Source organism: Mesoplodon mirus (assembly GCF_964341445.2).
Source record: "Mesoplodon mirus genome assembly, chromosome: 9".
NCBI lineage: Eukaryota > Metazoa > Chordata > Mammalia > Artiodactyla > Ziphiidae > Mesoplodon > Mesoplodon mirus.
The window spans coordinates 101,514,612-101,536,472 of NC_138985.1; the positions used below are offsets into that span (position 1 = coordinate 101,514,612).

Below are 21,861 nucleotides of genomic sequence, written 5' to 3' on the forward strand. Positions count from 1 at the left end.
AGCTGACTAATATTCCGTTGTAAGGATATACCACATTCATCCACTGCTGGACATCTGGGTGGTTTCCACCTTTGGTCTATTGTGAATAATGCTGCTATAGATGTACAAGTATTTGTCTGAGTACCTGTTTTTAATTTCTTTGGAGTGGAACTGTGAGTATCATCTGGTAATTTTACATTTAAAATTCTGAGGAACCGCTGAACTTTTCCATAGTGGCTGCACCATTTTACATACCCACCAGGAATGTATGAAGGTTCCTGAGAAAGTTCTTTTAAACATATCTAATTTATGAAAAAAAAATTCCTGAAATGATTTTTTATTAATGCTGACCTTTGCAGCTCATGAAAGGCTTAGGGGATTTATGTAACAGCTTTCCTTTAACAGTCCTTGTGAAATCTCTAATCCTCAACACCCCCCCAACCCCCCCCCCGCCAAGTATGGAGAATATGTTAATCACCAGAACGGACACCCGGGACATTTACAATCTAGGTAGTTGCCCAGGACTAACACTCAGGACACAATTACAAAACAAATCTAAGTCCAAAAGTTCCATCAAATGCAAGGAGGCATAAAATACAGATTTTTAAATGCAACAAGAATTTATAGCAGACAAGGGAGAGATGCACGGAGAGCAAAGTGGCCAAAGAAAGATGAATAGAGAAATGGAGCCTGAGTAAGACCCTGAAGGACGGGTATAATAAATAAGAAACACAATAACCCCTGGCTTCCATCCAACGGCCGCCTCATGGACTGAGGGGTACTCTGCTCTGTTACTTCAGGGTAGCTTGGGCAGCAAGCGTCCTGGGAAGGAAACGAAGAGCTGGGATCCTCAACCTGCCTCGCCAGCAGAGCCCTACATTTCCCAAGGGCGGCAGGGAGCAAATCTCCTGCAGAAGAACCCCCTCCCACCTGCTAAGAAAGGCGACGTTGTCGTGTTTCGTTAGAAATGTTCAATTTCTGTGGCAAAACAAACCCAGCAATTCTCACGCTGTGCGGGCAAAACTAAGTATTTAAGTGCGGTGAGCCTGGCTTGCTAGATGGAAGGAGGGATCACATGAGTGTGTACAAGGTCCCTCCCCGCGTCCCCCGCAGTGCCTGGACACCTCCACCGCGCCTACGCTGCGTGTGCCTTCCTTCCACAGCAAGAAGGTAGATTTCTGTGCGGAGGGACGCTTCATCAAGGCGCAGGTCAGTGTGACACTCGGGCACACCCTGCCGTCCGAGGGCCGGGCAGGGCCTGGAGTGCGGGTCCCTGCGCCCCACGCCCGGGCACGGTCCTCCACAGCACTTGAACTTCAGCGCGCTGACAGATCAACTGCTCTCTACCTGGCACTGCCGCTGTCTGCATCCATCCTATTTACATTTGGGGGGTGTAGGCTCTTGGGGCCGAGGCTGACGGGTCCCCGAACGCACCGAGGGCCGAGGTGCGTGGTTGCAGCACGCCCCGGAGGACGCGCATGCGCACTGTGGCCGCGCGCCTGCCCCGTGGGCTCTCCCACCCGGACTCGTTCATTTCCGAGCTGGCGTAGATGCCGTCCGTTTCTTCGAGTCAAGGACACCACCTTTCGCTACCACCCGGACAGGGAGGGAGCAACAAACAAAACCAAGCAGTATGCAAATCCCAGTGTGCGTGCGGAACCAAGCACAGACTCCCAACGTGACGGGAAAACGAATCATGGCTCCGCGGCCCCCCCCCCCCAGAGGACAGGCCGCCAGTCTGTATGAGGGTGGGGAGGGCAGGAGGGTGGACGGGAGCCTGCTCAGACCAAACACATTCCCGGGCCTGCGTGCGGCCGGGGCCTGTGCACGGGAGCTAGAGGCTGTGCCTCTGCATCCGACATTGTTCTAGGTGTCTTGGCCCGGGGCCCTCCACCAGGGCAGGAATGGCCTGGGCAGAGTGGGACATGCAGGCTGCACTCGTGGGGCTGGTCACCAACACGTGGGTGACCCCCGACAAGGCACTGACCGCACAGTGAGACGGGGACAACAACGCTGCCCAAGCTACCCTCGGAGCTATGCTAACCGTCACCTAAAATTCCTGGAACACAGAAAATGCGAGTCACCATCGTAACCAAAGGCCCAGGCAAATACAAACGGTGAATTCCCCCCTCCGACAGGGTCTGCCCCACTCGGCACTTCTGCTGATTTCTTTGGTGGCTTCGTGTTCCTGAGACTTGCGTCCAAATGGGTGTGTTCCTAAGAGATGCTCTTTACGGAGGAGCTGTGGCACATTCCCCAGAGGTGGGGATAGGGGGCCCGCGGTACCCACAGCATCTGCAGTGTCATGCACACAGGTGTCTGACATCGCCTGCTGAAGAGAGCTTGTAAAGTAAAGCAACGAGATGAGGATATGGGTCTTTCTATACAAACCATGACACAGAATATGAACAGGAAAAGCTGGAAAAAAAATTCTAATGGCTCATTTTCAGAGAAAAATCTATCTTCAATCTTACTGTTTCTGTCAGCGCCAGCAGTAACCTCATTTGGGTCCGCATGGCCCCAAATTGAGAGCCACACATGAATACATTTCTTGCAGGGGCAGCAAAGCAATTAACTGGCAACCTTCTAAGAACCAAGCTCTCGCTGAACTGTGTCCCCAGAGTCTACGTATGGTGGTGCCTTGGTGCCTGGAGACGTCCCACCACTGCTGTGTCCACCTGGATTAGTGTGGGAGAACCTTGGGGACACAGGTAGGGGAAGAGAAGAAGAAGGAAAAGGCAGAATAGAAAGGAAAGGCTGGGCATGGTTAGACATAGTAACCTATTTACAGTCTCCGCTGTGCCCAAGGCTTGGAGGGGCTACGTGAGGCTAAGTACAGTGGGGCGAACTCACATAGACCTTCAAGGTGCCCACGGCCCTGGTGTGTTACGTCACCTGGTCCAGCTAAGGAGATGGCACGTCAGGGAGGTTAGGAGATTCACCTGAGTCACACGGTTGGTGGGACACTGAGACCCGGGTCTCTGTCTCCGCGTCACCTCCCTAGACGATGCCAGTGGTGGCTGGTCATTTCAGGTCACTGTAAAGTGGGTTGATAACATCAGCCCTGGTTCTTTCACAGGGTCTAAGAGCCAGACTCTGGCCCCAGGAAGTGCATAATTTCCTTGGAGGTCAAAGGGACAAGTGCATAACATGCCAGATTATACAACGTCCGAATGTCTCCAGAGGAAGAAAACATTTCTGGCTGTGGCAAATCTGGCACTTGGGCTCCACCACAGGAGCCGGACAGGGCTGGGTTCTGGGGCCTGGGTGCAGCGGCGGGCAGGGGAGGCATCCTGGGAACACTGTGGGCTCACACGGGTGCTGAGGGTGAGGCTGGGGCCTTGGAACAGGACTCCGAATTCCGGGCTGGGAACTGGGATGTGGGAGCCAGAGCAGGCAACAGAGGAGGGAAGATGGAATCAAAGAGGGAGCTGGAGGGAGAAGGGGCTGTCTTCTGAGAAGGAAAAGGGCACGTGGAAGAGCAAGGAAGGAGGCCCCAGTTCTCCTCGGAACTCATGTAGAGAGCAGCCTGGGTGGCATCACAGGGCATGGGAAACGGGTGGGGTGGCCACGAGCTCAGATCTGCAAACGCACAGACCTCTCATTGCCAGGAGAGTCACAGAAAACCCCTGTCTTCAACCGGCCGCTCTGAGCTGCAGAGGACACCATGCAATGACATTTACATGCTGTGGGCTTGTTTCTTCCAAGGAAACAAGTGAAAAGTTCCTGTCAGTGGGGAGGGAACGGAAGGAACGTGGCTCTGTGCCCAGCATGTGGCCTTGGGTCACGGCCCAGTTATTGGGGTGCGTGGCCCAGGCCGTGCTCTAGGGAACTGGCCTCATCACGCCTGGGATCACCGCTGGGGACAGGAGCCCCTCTCCAAGGCCCATCACTCAGAATGCAGACAACAGAACCCACTGCATCCAAGATGGCACGCAGGTGCCCTCTCTTTAGAGGGGATAAAAGACCTTTCCTACAAAACCAGCCACTTCTCTGTAATAAGCATGAATGTCCCCACAGCTGAGAGGCCTGCCGTTGGGAAAAGCTGGTTTTAGGAAAGCTATTTTATCGAAAACGATGTTGTTTCACAGCTGGGTTTGCTGGCCATGGCCATGATAATGTAAGAGCCAAGGGCAGGGCGCTGTAGGCACAGTAAGGCTGGATGACCAAATTCCACAGACATCATCTTCCTCCTGGACTCCGGCATTTCAGGGGGAACAATCCCTCACTTCTCTGTTTCTAGAGGTCACTGTCCTTCACTTTTAGAGGGCAAGTCCATGACCTATACATGAAACGGCAGATGTAAAGTAAAGAAACTGGGGGAGAGAAATGCTTCCGTCATCAACAGCTGTTTATTCCCCAGAGTTGTTTTCATAGTTCCCTGGCCCAGCAGTTTCCAGAAATGATTGTTGCCCTGCTGGCCATCCTGTTCCAGGATGAACAAAGGTATCTCTTTTACCCAAACACAACACAACAAAAACAGGAAGAAAAACTAGGCAAGATAAAGTTGCAGGGTTTAATATTACCACCAGTTTCTTAGAGATCTTTAAGGGTAAATGGATTCTAAATTTTCACTTGGAATTTTTTAAATTTAATTTTCGGACGTAAGTTCTGTGAGTTTTAGCCTGTTACCACCACGGCAGTCAGGACGCAGAGCAGCGCCACCTCCCGAAGACCTCCCTGCCGCTCGGCGGGGTGAATATTCACCTTTCACAGTGAGAACATCTGACTCTCAGGGCCAGAGCTATTTCTGTTCTGGGGGTTCACACTTAGTTCATTTTTGCCAATATAAGTTCTAATTTACAAAGAGAAGAGGACTAGAAACCCTTCACTGGTGGTCAGTGGATGACAAAGAAGCGGCACCAACAGTTTACCCCCATGTTCTGGCCAAACAACTTGGATTTTTAGAGTCAATAATTACATAAAGAAGGTTGTGACTGGGGAGTACACTTCCCCAGTCACACGAAGCAGGATCAGAAGGGGCTCCAAATACGGGGAACCCCAGGGACCAGCCTACCTGCTGCCACTGAACTCGCACACCCACACTCTCCCCACAGAGCAACACACACCACATATACAATACACACTAACATATATGCCACACATACAATGCACACACCCCACGTATACAACACACACACCCCAACACACACAGCCAACACAAACCCCCCCAGATACCAACACATCTCACATATACGACACACACTAACATACATTCACACATCCAACACACACACCACACGTATAGTACATACCAACACGCACTCACACACCCAGCACGCACACGCACACACACCTTCAGGGAGTCCTTGAGCAGAGCCCCGCCCATCGCTCCAGTCTTGGCTCCTGGACCCTTCTGATGTCGGCGGAGACGACAGTGGATACGGGAAGCACGGCAGGTGGCAAACGCACTGTAACCTCTTGAGGCTTCCCATGCCCGCTCCCCACTGCCGTGAGGCCTGTGTCCCCAGCCCAAGTGCAGGATCCACAGCTTCACTGCAGGTACACGAGCAGCGGCAGGAGAGGGCTGGGCCCGTGCCCTCCAGTCAAGGATGCTGCACCCGTGTCTCCCTCCTGACTCAGAGGAAGAGAGGAGGCTCCTCTCCTCAAGCGCTAACCCCTTCACCACGGCACTGGACACTGTCCCGTCCCGACACCAGAGGAGACCCACCAAACACACTCCGTTAGCGCCTACTGGATGTGAAGTACGTGCTGGGCCTCCACGTGTCCACAGAGATGCAAAAGAAACGACACGTGATCCCAAGGAGCTCGGGAATACTGGGGATGTCAATAGCCTACAATGATACCAGGCCAAATAAAATAAATGTTAAGCCAGAGGCACATACACCGGGAAGGGGGCCCAGGGGAGAGCGTGATGGTTACTTACAGCAGAGGCGAGGTGCACCCAGGGGAGCACGCCCCACAGCCACCTCGCTTAGGCCTTAGAACAACCTCGGGAACTGCTGTCGTACTTCCCTCATAAGAGAAAGAACAATGAGCCTCAGAGAGGTTTGGGAACTTGCCTGAGGTCACACAGCTATAAAGGAGCAGATCTGGAATTCAAATCCAGATCTCTGCCAATAGAGTGATGACGATAAGAATAATGATAACGATGATAACAGTAGTGGCAGTAAAATAATAGCAGCTAACATGGGCTGAGCGCCTGCCACGTGCCAGGCACACGCTGAGTAGTGTGTCAGGAGCTTTATCCTCTGCGGGAGATCTTTGTTCATTCAGTTCCTAAGTATGAAGACAAAGTCATGGGGCACACGACTAGCATGTCCGTTAACATCTCAAAAACAGAAAAGCAGATAAGGGGTTAGCGGCCCAGAGGACAGGGCTGTCTCCACACGTGCAAGGTTCCCTAGTCAGGTCTTGCTGGGCTCGGCCCTTTCTTCATACTGGGAAGTCATTTCTAATTCTCTGTAAAGGTGTAATGGGACATGACAGATGTTGGCTGATTTCAGGGAACTAATCTGTTAAAAGCTGAGTCAGCTGTCTTCAGGTTTTAAATTGAAATCTCACAGGTTGACGGAATGAACATTTTTGATGAGATGTGTCTGCTCCCCAAAAGGCTGACAAAGGGGGCCCGTATGATCCAGGGTTTGGAGATACTGGATGCCATGGGCCTGAGGTTTAGGGCAACAGTGAAAGGACTGTAGGAAGGACTACAAGAAGCTGGGCACGTGGGTGTTTCTGCTGTGACAGTGTGAGTTGAGCTATAAACATATGAGGCCACTGATACCATCCATCCATCCATCCATCCATCCATTCATCCGTTCATCCATTCAATCGGCCAGTCACTCGCTCATTCAACAAAGGCGCCTTGGGGAACACACCTACAACAGCTACGAGCACCAGCAGACAGTAACCCGCCTCCACCTCACCCCACGGTTCTGACAAACTCATGCTTCAGGCACCTCCCCCTGCTCAGGTATCTTCTCTCTCAGACAGAGCCTCCATCTCCCACCTCTAGTGGGCAGGCTGGCCAGATAAAAAGGAGAGTGGGGTGGAGGCAAGATTCTTTTTTTTTTTAGCGTTTCATTCAGATCTCCCAACTCCCCCCAAGACCAAAATTTGGAGTTCAACTCTGGATTCTTAGCCTGCAATACTTAAATCTGCCTACGAAGGCATTTCCCCTGTATTCCCTTTCCATGTAAAAACGACACACAGGTCATCGGTGGGGAGGACAGAGCGGATCCCCGAGCACAGGGCTGGTGCTCACACTTTGGGTCCTTCTGGGCTCGTGTCACGTTCCCGCTGATCTCGGCCACAGTCATGTGGTCTGTTCTGCCTCGCAGTCTCCCCTGAGTCTCCTCAAGCCCACCCAGTCCTCGAACAAGCTCGGCCCAAACAAAGGCACAGGAGAGTCAATACCCTTGAGGGCCCTCGGTCTCAAAGGGCCCAGAGCCCCAGCCTCCCCCATCCTGGGGCACAGTCCCTGAGGCCTACAGCAGGCCCCTTGGAGGGAGAACGTAGCCACCCCCTAACTCCTCCCGGGATCCCCCCACCCCATTCCCTTCCTCCTGCCTCCTGAGGTTTTCTCCCAAACAGACATGTTGCACCCAAGCCCTGCCTCAGGCTCTGCTTTGGGGACACCTCACCTACGGCAAATTGCTTCTACAATGTCACCATCTCCATCTCTGCCCAGGAATGAGGGCCACAGCCCAGTACTCATCACCAAGGGCCCTGCTCCTCCACCTGGCTTTAAGACCCAGTGAGCCAGAGGCCAATGGGGCCAAGGAAGAAAGGGAACGCCAGGCTCGAGCTGCCCTGGCGAGGCTGTGGCTGGGTGCTCCCTCCTCCTCTGGGGAGCTGGTGAGGCGGTGGGGAAAGGCTGGCCCGATCTGTCCCAGCTGTGATGCAGAGACCCGCAGCCGGGGGAGGCCAAGGGCAGGGGGGAGGGGGCCCATTCACTGGGGAGGGCACTCAGGACTCAGAACATATAATACAAGCAGCCCAGGGAGACTGGGCAAAGTGATTCAAAGGCAACATGCTCTGCCTTCTCGGCTCAAGGAGAGACGTCGACACCGGGGTAGACGAGGACAGTGGAGCCTGGCACGCCCACCGCTGGCTCCCCAGGGACAGCTCATTCCATGACAGATTCGGGGGCAGAGCTGCATAGCTGAGGGCACTCCTACTCATTTCTTGAAACCTCAGCACAAAGCACAGTGTCTGGCACATCTTCGGAATTCAAAAAATTACTTGTTCGATGCATAAATGAGGATTATAGCTCCAAACCCAGCTGTGGCTACAGGGAGAGTTCAGTAGCTACTAAGTGGTAAGTGCTCCGTTGACTGCAAATTATGCAAAAAGTCACGTGTGTTCATGTCTCCTCTGTCCATCTGCTTCCTCTCCCAACCACCCACTTGCCAGTTCACCAGACCACCCAGTAACCCCTCCTGTCGCACGCACCAATGATTTTTGGATCTCCACTGTCACCACCACTGAGGCGTAAGGGGTGGGACCACAAGGAATCTAACAACTGGGCCCCTCGGCGGGGCTCTCAGCCACCCAGGTAAAGGGGCAATAGCCCCGTGCCAGGTTGCCCATGGCACCCCACTTCTCCCATTTTGACGGGGCAGGTGGTAACCCCCTCTGTGGGGCAACCGACTCTGGGATCCAAGCCACCTCTGGCAACAGTTCTTAAGGGACAAAATAATAATTTTAAAAATGTAAATAAATAACTAAAGCAGGAAGAAACTCCTGGAGGTGATGGATCTGTTTAAGGCATAAACTGTGGTGATGGTTTTACCTCCAAACTCACCAAGCTGTACACATTAAATATGTACAGCTTTTTGTATGTCAATCATACCTCAATACAGTGGCTTTAAAAAAAGAATTCGCCCCAGAGCTTGCTTAAATCTGTCATCTGGCTCCACCCCCCAGAGAGCCTGTTCCTTAGATTTCTTTTGCAACCCAGGAATCTCCATTTTTAACAAGGACCTGGGTGATACTTTGGCAGGAGGGTCCTTGGATCACCCTTTGAAAACAACTGGTTTATACCTTGAGCTCAAGAGTGGTTCCAGCCCTCCTGTCCTCAGGTTTGGGGACATGTCGATGGCAATTCTGCAGCAAGGCAGAAAACTGGGCCAAGTTTCTGGGGCATCAACACTGCTTCTGCACCTGGGCCCTTGACCTCTGGGGTTGCTCTGGTTGGTTCATGTGGTCTGTGAAAGTACATGGTTTTTCAATGTCTTTGAAGTTGTGTGTGTGTCCTTGCGTGTATACGCATGTCTGTTGCGTGTCTCCCTCCATGTGGCAGGCATCTATGTACATCAGCATCTTTGCTACAGCTGAGCATTAGCTTCTGTCACCAAGGTGCTTGCAAGCTCACCTAGCTGTGCGTATGTCATGCATGGGCTTATATTGTGTTATCTGGGTTTATTCGTGTGACTGTGCACGTGCGTGTATGTAGGCAGGACTGGAACACCAGGGCAGAGATACACTCAAATACACAGAGAGGTTCTCCCTTTAATTATTTCATACTAAAAAAAAATTCGATTTCAAATTATTTCACCACACAACTCAAGGTCCTAGAGATAAGTAAGTGAAAACTAAAGATAACCTAATAGCCCAGATAACTTATTGATTACTTCCCCTCAGAAAAGACACTGCACCTCTAAAAGCTTTTACATATTTATAACCACCTCCCTCATCTTGGTGAATGAGACTGTCAGTGGGTTGAATATTTCACTCAATATTCTCAAGGGTTAACTAGAACCCTTTCCTGTTGTATCTACTAGTAATAAAAAACAAATTAACTTAAAAAGCTAATGCCTGCAATGCAGATGCTTTCAGAGCTCTTCTTTTCAATCAAACCTAACTTCTAGTCAGGAATTTGCACAAGCTACGCAATTTTGGAAACTATTTTTATGACTTTATTAAGTTACGCCTCCTTTTTTTTTTCTTTTGCGGTACGCGGGCCTCTCAGTGTTGTGGCCTCTCCTGTTGCGGAGCACAGGCTCCGGACGCGCAGGCTCAGCGGCCATGGCTCACGGGCCCAGCCGCTCCACGGCATGTGGGATCTTCCCGCCCAGGGCACGAACCTGTGTCCCCTGCATCGGCAGGCGGACTCTCAACCACTGCGCCACCAGGGAAGCCCTATGCCCCTTTTTTGAAGCGACTTAGCTAAAGACATTTTGGAAGATGCCGTGTTCCCTGCTGATGGGGAGGAGATGATGGAGGGTCCCCAGTGTGAGCCAATGAGGCCAAGGTCAGCCCACAGGAGAGAACACTGTCCCCTGGCCATGGACTAAGCACAGGCCCCGGTCATAATGAGATCCAGACGCGGGGGTGTGGATGGCCCACAGTTGACATTCTACCAATATACTGACTCAGTGGAACACAGTCAGCTGGGGATGGATGGGGCCAGGACTGGAGCTACGGTCTCTTAACTCTCCTTCCAGAGGCTATTACTTGATAGCAGTGGTGGGACTTGAAACCCGGTTCTGGAGGCCAGAGCTTCACAACTGTGCCTCAGGGAAAGCAAAGTCCAGAAACAAAAGACAGCAAAACAAAACAAAGGAACAAAACCTATTCCCTCTAAGCCAACTCTGCAATCACAGTACCAGAATTTAAAAGCATTAAAAGTGTTCACATTTATACTGGCTAATGGCGGGGGATGGGGAGGGGATCCCCATTATAATCTAGGGCCTCTTCCCTTTATTTATGAATAACTACTATTGTCTCCTAGCCTCTGGGTGCTCCCCAACTTTTTGCCCCCGTTTCAACTGATAACTTCACTAATATCCTTAACTTCACTGAATTACTCCTTTGTTAAGTCCAAGCCCCTCAAGCCTCCATCAAAATTCTCCACGGTCAGGCCTCCCTCATCTAATCCTTACTTGCCAGCCCAAGCCTTCAACTCTTTGCAGGTGTCACTGTCATCCCCTCTCCCCGCATCTTCCCTTATTAATTCCAATCTCTGTGCCTCTCAGGCTCCCCCCATCCCCATCTCACATTTCCTTTAAGATGGACCTCAAGAGTACTTCAATACAGCCTATTCTCTAAAAACCCTCCCTATTAACCCATCTCGCAAAATCTTTCACTGACTTTGAATCTCTTTAACTGGTTTTTCTCATCACCGGTTCCCTAGAGTCTCAATGAATATCTGATGAGTGATCAAACATTTGTAATATCAAAGTATCAGAAATACACTCTAGGCAATTTGTGTCTTTTAATCTCCTCCGAGAAACCATAAACTCCTCCAGATTAGAAATCTTGCGCCTTATCTCCTACCCGTCAGTACATCACAGGACACACAGTATGCACCCAATGAATGTTTGATGAATTGAACGGAATTAAAATTTATCTCCCCCCGACCTAAAACAACCATGGAATCCATTTGAAGATAGTGTCTGAAACCAAAAGAACCAGGCAAAAAAGGTTACATTATTCTGAAAGAGTAGATTACTGGCCTTCACGTCCTGAATTTTTATGCACGCTCCACCCTTTTTCTTTGGTCCTGGTAATGGTCTTAAGTGTTTCAAATTAAGTCTAGACAAGAGCATTTTGAATAACCGGAGCAGAAACAAAAAAATCCACACATTTTAATCACTATTTCCTGCCTGAATGGCACATCTTTTTGTTTGTTTTTCCTGAGTAGAGCTTAATATTTAGTCTTGTTTTCAGTTTGCTGGTCACACTGACAGTGGAAATACCCCAGCATCAATTTATTGCTTGCTCCAAAAAAATAACTGGCATCAATGTAGAATCAAATGCAGTAGTCCCCCCTTAATCACAGTCAGCCGCGATCTAAAAATATTAAGTGAAAAATTCCAGAAACAAACCATTCTTAAGTTTTAAATTGCCTGCTGTTCTGAGGAGCGTGATAAAGTCTCACAAAGTCCCGTTCTATCCCACGCAGGACGGGAAGGGCACCGTGGTGCTTGTGTTCAAGTAGCCCTTATTTTACTTAATAATGGCCCCAAATGGCAAGAACACGGATGCTGGCGATCCAGATGCTCCAAAGAGAAGCCTGTAAAGTGCTTCCTCTAAGCGAAAAGGTGAAAGTTCTCCATTTAATAAGGAAAGAAAAGGAAAGTATGCTGAGGTTGCTAAGATCTACGGTAAGAATGAAGAATGAATCTTCTATCCGTGAAATTGTGAAGAAGGAAAAAAGAAATTCGTGCTAGTTTTCCTGTCGCACCTCAAACTGCAAGTTACGGCCACAGCGTGTGATAGGGCTTGGTTAAGATGGAAAAGGCACTGAATTTGTACAATAAGATAGTTTGAGAGACACCACATTCACATAACTTTTATTACAGTATATTGTTGTAACTGTTCTATTGTATTATTAGTTATCAATGTTAATCTCTTACTGTGTCTAATTTGTAAATTTCCTATGCATACCGGTATGTATGCATAGGAAAAAACATAGTGTACATAGGATTCTTTACTATCCTCAGTTTCAGGGACATCCACTGGGGGTCTTGGAACGTAACCTGGAGGATAAGGCAGGGCTGCTGTAGGGAAACGGCAGGGACTTCCAAGGTATGTTCACAGAAGTGCACAGGATCTGCTTCAGTTCCATCTCTTAGGGTGTGAACACTTCAAAGGAGACACCATTAAGGACCCCTTTCTCTCTCAGTGGGCCTCCAACAACCTGCACAATCTCACCTCTGATTCCCCGTGGAGTCTTGGGGTATGTGCAGGGCGAGGACTTTCTCCAGGGACACCGCTCTGGAGACCGGGGTGCAGTGGGTCTGGGGCAGGGCCGTGGTGGTACTGTGTTCTTAACACGCTCTCCAAGTGATTCCTATGCACAATAAAGCCTGTGACCAGCGTGGTTTGATGGTTTAACTAGGTAACTGACCTCCGAGTTGGAAGGTCAGGTTGGACGGGGCTACCCACGCATCAGGGTTAAACAATGAAAAAAGCAGCCTTTGTTTCCTGAAAAACACACGGTCAGGCTTGCTTCACAGGATACCTACGGCAATATGCCCGGCCTCGACCAAGCACGCGCCTAATAGCCGGGGGAAACCGTTTGCTCCCCGAGACACACCTACTTTTCCAGGTACATACCCCCGCCCCACGAGGACAGGAGCATCTCTTTACATCAGACTGTTTCCACATCACTAGGCGGGGACAACGGTGGGTTGAGACATTTAATACTGTCCATTTAAAAACAGGGCAGGACATTAAATGTCCTCCTCTTTGAAAGTGAGGTCGCCAGGGGATGATGGCCCAGCTCAGATACAGGGGGCCCGGGGGACCCAGGCCCTGCCGTAGGCTAGATCCACAGGGTGATGACTCCTCTACGTCAGGTGGCTCAAACACAGAGTCTCTCACGGCGCAGCTGAAAACGCCGACCTTCTCAGATAACAACGGACCACTGAGGAGCCTTCTCCACCCACCTCCTCTCCCCTGTAAGAGGCAACACAATCAGGAAAATCGACTGGACCAATGTGGCCGGGAGCTGGCTGTCCCACGGCAAGGATTGATGCCGATCGGGCTGGAGGCTGTCCTCAAACCCTCAAACTGCTGTGTGTGGTAGCAAACTACTCCAGGGTTCAGACGAGACCCGGGGGAGGAACAGGACGCTGTGACCAATTTAGAGATGAAGCATCACTTCAGGCAGAAACACTGGGCTGGCTTTCATGTTGACTGTGCCCTTGAAAGCAGAGCTGGGCACAGGGGGGCCACCAGGAGGACCCGAAGGACACTCGCCTTTTTTGGTCAAACCGACCACAGGAGGAAGGGGTCCTGCTCAGAAATTTATGCAACAGTCACATGAGGTCTAAAGAAAGGGGTCACATCACAACCAGAGGGAGGGCCTTCCAAGGCAAATGGGGGCACCGGGGCCGGAAGTGGAAGACGGAGAGGGGGCCTAAGGAGAGCCCTGGACTCACGGCACACGAGCCTTCCACACCCGGCGGGGCGGTTTCTCCTGCCGCCCAGAGCTCCTGCGCTGGGGTCCCCCGTACCCGGGCACCAGGGCCGACATGAAAGCGCAGGAAGCCTGGAGAGTCTGTCTGCTGCGAGAGGGGTGCCACGTGTCACGTAGGCACAGGAAGGTGAGAACACGAGCGAGGCCAAGAGTCCCGAAGTCAGCTTACCCAGTGCATCAAGTTTGGCTGTAAGTATGCATTGCCTTTTTTTTTTGCGGTACGCGGGCCTCTCACTGTTGTGGCCTCTCCCGTGGCGGAGCGCAGGCTCGGCGGCCACGGCTCACGGGCCTAGCCACTCCGCGGCATGTGGGATCTTCCCGGACCAGGGCACGAACCCGTGTCCCCTGCATCGGCAGGCGGACTCTCAACCACTGCGCCACCAGGGAAGCCCAGCAGGCAGATTCTTAACCACTGCGCCACCAGGGAAGCCCCTGCATTGCCTTTTAAATAGAATTTTTAAAAGCCTTTTTACAAGTTGCTCCGCTCAAGTTTTAGAAAACATGAATAAAGCCAGTATCGTCCATTAAACGGCATCAAGTTAACAAAATAATAAAAGCCCGAGCAGCCTTGACTTCACTGCAGTTCACCCTAAATTCAGGCCAAGACCTAGGAAGGAGCGGCCTGGCACGCTGAACTGGCACCCCCAAGTGTAGAGTGACAGTGGCGGCGGGGAGCTGGCCAAGGCACTGGCTATCCCTCGGATGGGCTGGTGACCCTAGATGACCAGAGCTTGCGTTCAGAGAAGGGCACTTTGTCGAGAGCACGCCTGTGGTTCCAGCCCCTAGCCAGCGTCTTCCTTCACCCTCTCCCGGGGGTCCGCAGGGCCTGCTCCCTCCACCTTCAGGCCCAGGCTCCCCTTCCTCGGTGGCCACAGCCCTGGGCTCACAGCCTCCCCCTCTGCCTGGCTCTGGGGCTGCGGGCCTGACAGCAGACCGCAGAGGTCTAAGAAGCTGGTGAGCGGAGAGGAACCGGGTGAGCCGTACAGATCCACCCCTCCCGGAGCCCAGCAAGGACGCAGATGCGAGGCTCCTCCCTGGATGCTCAGGGCAGGTAGGTTGGGGGGAGGACAGCACGGGTGGAGGGGCTTAGAGACTTGTCTAATTCGGGACTGAGATGAGGGAGGTGAGGGGGCAGTGTGGATGTGTGGCCTGTGGCCACAGACCTCCCAGCAGAAGGGGTACGAGGTCAAGGACAGAGACCTATGGGCTGAGGGCCGGGCGAGGGCACCTGCGACACAGCCGGCCGGCCGGAGGGGTGAGCAAATCGGCAAACAAGGTGTGGGGGGGACGGGTATGCCTCAGAACGTGTGACGGGCCCACTGTGCTGACGCGGCTCAAGCACATTCCCCGCCTCTCTCCGTGGCCGGGAAGGAGGTGTGGGGAAAGCACGTGCTCACTCAGGGGTCGGGCCAGCAGGGCTCGGGCACGGAGGAGTCGTGGGATCCTGGTTCTACTGCGCACGTGTCAACCTCTTAAATGTGTTGTCAGCCCCATCTTCTCATGGGAGTTTTAGTTTCGTATTTTGCCAACTTCCATTTTCACCAGGCCGTTCAACATCCCCGCAGACACAGCCCATCACCATCTCCCCAGAACAGATTCACTCGCTTCCCATTTCCAACCAGGCCCTGTGCACTGACGGCGCGCCAGATACGGAGCCAAGGACCCAGCTGCGTCCCGGCTCCGTCATCCAACAGCCCCAACACGGCTGCTGCCCGGACTCTCCCAGGTTAGGGGTCAGGAACAAAGGGGTTAGAGAAACGAGGCAACCAGCCCAGTCGCACAGCTCAGCGAGCGGAGGGTTGAGGCTTTCCTGACCCCAGAGCCAGTGCTCTCATCTGGGTCCCACCAGAGCAGCGATTCCTAACCCTGGCTGCGCACTGGGAGCCCCAGGAGAGCTGTGACAAACACCCATGTAGGACGCCACCCCCAGAGATGTCGACGATTCAGTGTGTGGGGACTGGGACCTAAATCAGGTTATTTTTTAAAGCCCGCTCCACCCACCGGTGATTTTGACATGGAGCCAAGGGTGGGAAGCAGTATGCCACAGACTCCAGGATGGCGAGGGCCTTGCCTCTGCTCTCCTGGCTGTGTCCCGGTCCCCAGTGCTGTGCCCGGCTCATGTTAGAGGTGAAATAAATCCTTGTTGAACGAGTGAAGGAATGAAAGCATCACACTTTCCCACCAAGGGTGCTACAATCCTTCATCTTCCTGACCCCAAAGTTCTCCCACCACCGGAGCCCGCTGACTGGTCCCTAGGCTACAGACCCTCCCTCCTCCCATCCCCTTTCCACACGGACACAGAGCCAGCCTCTCAGAGCATCGCTTTCATCCTATCGCCCACCCTCTGTTGTTGAAATGTTTCCGCACTTGCTCCACGTTTATGGACACAGTTGCAACCCCTTCATCTGGTATCTAAGACCCCAACATCCTGGTCCCAACCTATCCTTGCAATCAGATTTTCCACCACCCACGGATTCTCTGTTCTGCCAGGCAGGCGTCCTCCTGGTCTGCAGCGCGAGTCTTGCGCATTCTTGCCAGAGTGACTTCATAATGCGTGTCCCTCTCGCTCCTTCACCCGTGTCTGGATTCCACCCATCTGTGACAACCTGACCCCCCGACCATGCCTTTGCTCTTTGCCCACAGCCCCCGGGAATCCCTCCCAACTCTGAACCTCTACACTTGGCTCCATTCTTACACGGCTTCTAATCATCATTTCAATGTGCACATGTCCTACATTTCCCGACTACATCATGATCACTTGAGGGCAGCAATCTTACCTCCCAGGCAGTGACCAACACTGCACATGCTCTGTGAATGCCGCTGGGCACTCAGCATCTCCTGTCTCGGGGCAAACGGCCTCACCTGTAATATCTGGACTGCAAGTAGGTGGAGCACACAGCCTTGGACACGTGGCTGGCTGAACCGAAGTCGATGACCTTGACTCTGTACGGCTGTCGAGATGGGTCCACCAGCATGATGTTTTCTGGTTTGAGGTCAGCGTGGATGAGGCCGAGGCTTTTGAGCTTCATCAGGGCTGTGGCAACCTGCTGGAGGACCGGGCGAATGTATTTGAGGGGCAAGGGGCTGAACTTGTTCTGCTTCAGAAAGTCATAGAGGTTCTGCTCCAGCATCTCAAAGACCAAGCACGTGTGGTTCTTGTGCTGGAAGCACTCGTAGGCACGGACGAAGTTGTAGTCGTCGGCGCTCTCTGTGCTCAGGCGGGCCAGGATGCTCACTTCGATCTGACCTTGGCGGGCGTAGGACGGGTGGTTCTTCAGGATCTTGATGGCCACAATCTCGTTGGTGCCCCGTTTCCAGCACTTGACCACTTGCCCAAACGTCCCTCGGCCCAGGAACTCTAAGACCTCGTACGTGTTGGTCATGGAGCACAGCACCTCATGCTGGACCAGCTGATAATCCCCCTCGCTGTTGGAGCCACTGTTTTTGGAAGTGGCGGTCGAGGTGGTGGCAGTGGCTACAGTGGCCCCACTCGCGTTATTCTGAATCATGGGTGGATGCTCTTCGATGATCTGCACGCTGCTTGTGTTCTCGATCTCCTCACTCTTCCGCTTGAGTCCGCATTTTTGGTAGGTATCCAGAAGACTCACAGTGCTGCGACGCATGAGGTTGTGCGGCCCGCCGAGGACTGGCCCGGTGACGGAAGTGCTACCTGCTGATGTCACGACGATGTGCCCGGTGCTTCCTGGGAAGATGATGGTCTGCTCGTACGGTAGGCTGGGGTTTGGGATGGGCAGGGAGGCGCTGACGGTCGTGGCGGCTGGCTGGGATGGTGGCGCGTTCTTGCTCTGGCCATACACTTTGCTGTGGGAGCCGTACCCGGTCATGTCCCAGTTGGAACCCGGCTCTACTTTCAGTTTCTTCACGCTACAGAAGGCACTTGATTGAAGGGTGTGAGGGGAGAAAACGTGCACATGTGAGGCCATACCTGTGAGAAAGTGAAAGGCGAAAAGAAATAGCTTAGTCACCCTTACTCGAACGAACGCGACAGAGCCACTTCAGGCCTGACCGGCGGCATGGGTCCTAGAGTGTATACTGTCTTCTCACTTCGAAACAACGTCGGAAAAGTGAATCTATTCCACCCAGAAGCACCGGCTGGTCGCTCGGTCTGTGGGCTCCAGGGGTTCCAGTGTTGTGCCCGCCACCATCAGGAGGGTGGGAGGCTTGAAGGGTGGGAATACAGTCAAGACTCAGAGACACAATTAGAATACCAGAACTTAGTTCATTATGTAGTGTCTTTTTTTTAATAAATATTGTTTGTGATAGAAACAAATTCTTCCTCGGTTCTCACTGGGCTGCAATCCTATTAAAACTGAAGACTGTATCAGGTGGCCCAGCTGTCACATACTTAGTTGTCTCACGTGGCCAGCTCCTCTCTGTCACAGGCCCTAAGACTGTCAGGCTTACTCATCTGAGGAAACAGCTTCCATACAGGTCCGATCACAGAGTCACTCGTGATCTGCTGGCTTCTGGATGAACCATAATTACCCCCTGGCATCTCAGTCACCTTAAATAATTCTGTAGGGTTGAATCGACCAGCAGCTGGTCCGATGTTTTCATTTAGATTGTCTGAATCATTTTATCAGCTTTTTTTTGGAGGGGAGGAGTGGACAGCACAATTCATGGGCTCTATTCACTCAGCGTTCCTGCTTTTATCTGTCAATAAATTTATCTAGAAAGTAATACTATTTCATATCAAAACCTCACCCACAATTTAGATAACCTCAGAAATCTGTAAGACCATAACTCTGGAATGGCTGTACAATTTATAATTATGGTGATAGTGGAAACAAACAAAAATTCATAAAAGTGAATTAAGGAAAAGTAACAAGGTGATGAGGAAGGATAAGTCCTTACAGGTAAAAGCAGAAACACTGCCCATCTTCTAAGCTGCAGTTGAGAAACATTTCCTATAAAAGCATAAGGAAAGTGGGGTTTCTATCAAGCGCCGTTGGTGTTTCGCGATCCCAGTGTTTGTGTCTCTCTGACCCCCTGGTGTTACCTAGGGGGGTTATTTAACATTTTCCTTTTCTCCTCGTCACCCATCACCCTAGTCCACCCTCTCTCTCAGCAACAACCCACCTTCCACTCTGTCCAGAAGCCTGAGGCCAGCGGCCTTGCTGTCCATCTTTATTCTCTTCATTTCAAAACACTCCTGAATTTGCATCCATCCTCCATCCTCTCTTCCATCTTTCTGGTCTCAGAGGAAGAGGTGTCTCTCTGTTCCAACACTAAAAGTTCCCCCTGTTCTCACGATTCAGCCTCTCTCGTTTTCTCTTGAATGCTATGCTCCCTCCGCTGTCCACTCTGATGGCTTTCAATTTCTCCCTGTTAATTGGATCCAAGTCCTTAGTAGGTACTTAATAAAGTTTTGCCAAAAGAATCAGTGACGATCTTTCTCTTCTGCCTTCACATCTGCACATGGAAACTCCCAACTTGGAAGGTAAGAGGAGTAACAGCCGTATTCTTCCTTTTCGATACTTTCCTTCTTCTCACCTGTAATCAATCGTTTATGCTCCCTTTTCTTCAAGGCTCACTCCTTAATCCATCTCCCCCAACACATACACACACTACAGGACTCTGTTCTTAAAGGTAAACGACCTCCTAATTGCCTAATCCAATGGCCTTTTTTCAGCCTCTAATCTCTTTGACCTCTCGGCAACTGACCAATCTGATACTGCTGACCAGGACTTCCTTCTTGATGCTCTTATCTGGGCTGTGTGAATCTGTAACCTCCCTATCCCGCGTCTGACTGCACATTGTGTGCTGGCTGGTTCCTCTTCCTCTTCCTCCTTTAAAATGTGGGCGTCTCCAATGTTTGGACTCTGTTCTCTCTGGATCGAAGCTGTCACCTCTATGCAGGCGACCCCGACACGTTCATCACAGGCGAAATGCTCCCTCGTGCCTTCCAGTGACGTATTTCTACCTCCTGCTACAAAATCAAGGATGATCTTCCAAAGATGAACTCCCTACCTTTTCCTAAAAATCTAGCCATTTCACCCTCCATGATAATGTCCCCATGGCTGTTCATAAAATATTCTTCTAGTCACTTGGTTCCAAACCTTTGAGGATTCTTCTTTGCCTCCATGGATGGACAAGAAGATTTGGAGTCTCATTTCTCTGTCCTTCAAAATGTCTCTTGTAACCATCTCTTTGTTTCTGTTCTTGCTGCCTCTTCCATAGTTAAAGCATTTATCACTCTCCAGTAGACAAAAGCAAGCACAGACATCTGGTCTACCTGAGCACTCTTTCTTCCTCTAATTTGCCCATATTCAGCCACCAGATTATCTTCCTAGAACATTTCTAAGCATGTCACGTCTCTGTCCAGAAACTTTCAATGATTCCTTAGTGTCTAGAAGATAAATGTGAGGACTCTTAACACTTTCACATTTTTATTTCAACTGCTTTGTTGGTTTCACCTCCAACTATTAACCTTCCTGAACCCTCAATTTTAATTAAGCTGTTCTACTCACTGTTTCTAGAATGTCTCTTACAGTTCCTACCTCCATGCTCTTACACAATTCCCCCGTCTGACATGCCTTCACCTCTTCTCTCAGCTTATCCAAAGATAAGACAATTCAGGTGCCTCCTCTTCCCAGACAACTCTAACCTACACTGATATTCCCAACTCTCCATTCCTAAGGCACTTACCATGTGCACCGCCCATTTGCCCACAAACTGCATTTCTGCCTTGCGGAATCTCTTGTCTTGAATTGAATTACTTATCTTTTGTGCTATATAACTTTTTATACGTTTAAGTCATGTTTCCATAACCAGGCTATATTCAGAAGGCGCGAGCTACAGGTTATACTTCTTTTCTTTTCTCCCCCTAGCATTAAGCCGGGTTTGTTACCTATGGGAGGCACTCAGTTGATGGAATAAAGCACTCTTAACTGATCAGGCTTCGAGGAGAGCTTAGTTTTCTAGCTATAGAGCAATTACCAGTCACAAGCACCTATGGAACCTGGCCTCACTCTGGAGAATAAAGAAAAACCTGCCAATACTTTTCCACCCACACTAAGGCAGAGTCCAGGCAGCTCCTGTCCTGGGGTCAGCAGTCATGTTCTGTCTGCACTTCATCCTCAGGTTGAAGGGCAACCTCAACCTGTCTAACACCCAGCACCTGCTCTGAACCCTACCTTGACCCTGATCCCACAGATCTGACAGAAGCTTCCTTTCTTGTTTGGTTCCTGAACTCCAATATCTACTTGTGTAATATGACTATACTTCTGTAGACAGCCTTCTGCCTGACAGAGACTATTTTGGTTTGCTCATTCAGAATTCACACTTTACCTGTTTCTTCCTATGGTACTTTCTGTTCAAGTCAATCTCCCCTTAATTCTATAATAACACAGAAAATAGCTTTTCTATATTTATCAGTATTAAATAACCACATTGTTCTAGATATTTTATACAATATAGAAATGACCAATCCCTCAGCTTTTAGTAACGTATCCACTGAAAAGGCAGAGCAATAAGCATTTCCTTTCTTCTTTGGTACCGAGCTCGTCCCTTACTGCTCCATCCTCAGTGCTCTATGGCATGAGGACAGGGAGGGGGGCAGCGAGGGGTCAGAGGTGGCAGAAGAAATATGCTGATGTTACATAAAGGAGATGTAGCTCTATTCTCTGTTTTCACTGCTTCAGAAAAATCTTGGTGGAAAGGCCAGGGTGTAGCAGTGGAATTTTACAGAGGGGAAGAGAATGGCTTATGACTTATTTGCTACTGGGATGACAGCCAAGGGTCATAAAATTGTGGAAACTGTCACTGGGTACCTCTGGTGACAGATTCGCGGGATCAGAGAGGAGACCTGCATGGCTAGAGACACCCTTCGCCGCACCGCCTGCTGCAGACTCTGGCCTGGCCTGGTGTGGCCACTGCTGCTCCTTTATAAGGTCAGCAGCCACTCTTCTAAGAACTAGATTAGCAATTCCCGATACAGCCTTATTTCCCCCTCCAGCTTGACTGAGATG

General features: G+C 51.0%; 1 protein-coding gene across 6 annotated transcripts in view; it reads right to left on the reverse strand.

Annotated features, from left to right (window-relative positions):
- Nucleotides 1–21,861, reverse strand: part of HIPK2 (homeodomain interacting protein kinase 2) — a 248,820-nt gene that overhangs the window by 105,232 nt on the left and 121,727 nt on the right. For 4 of the 6 annotated variants that reach the window (XM_082631979.1, XM_082631978.1, XM_082631976.1 and 1 more), the window contains exons 1-2: nt 18,971–20,569; nt 16,733–17,816 (exon numbers count right to left, since the gene is read on the reverse strand). In XM_082631979.1, coding sequence (XP_082488105.1) covers nt 16,733–17,816; nt 18,971–19,055 — 1,169 coding nt within the window. In that variant the 5' untranslated portion in view covers nt 19,056–20,569. Of the gene's footprint in view, nt 1–16,732; nt 17,817–18,970; nt 20,570–21,861 lie in introns of those variants that run through there. The other 2 variants (XM_082631980.1, XM_082631977.1) reach the window with 1 other exon arrangement.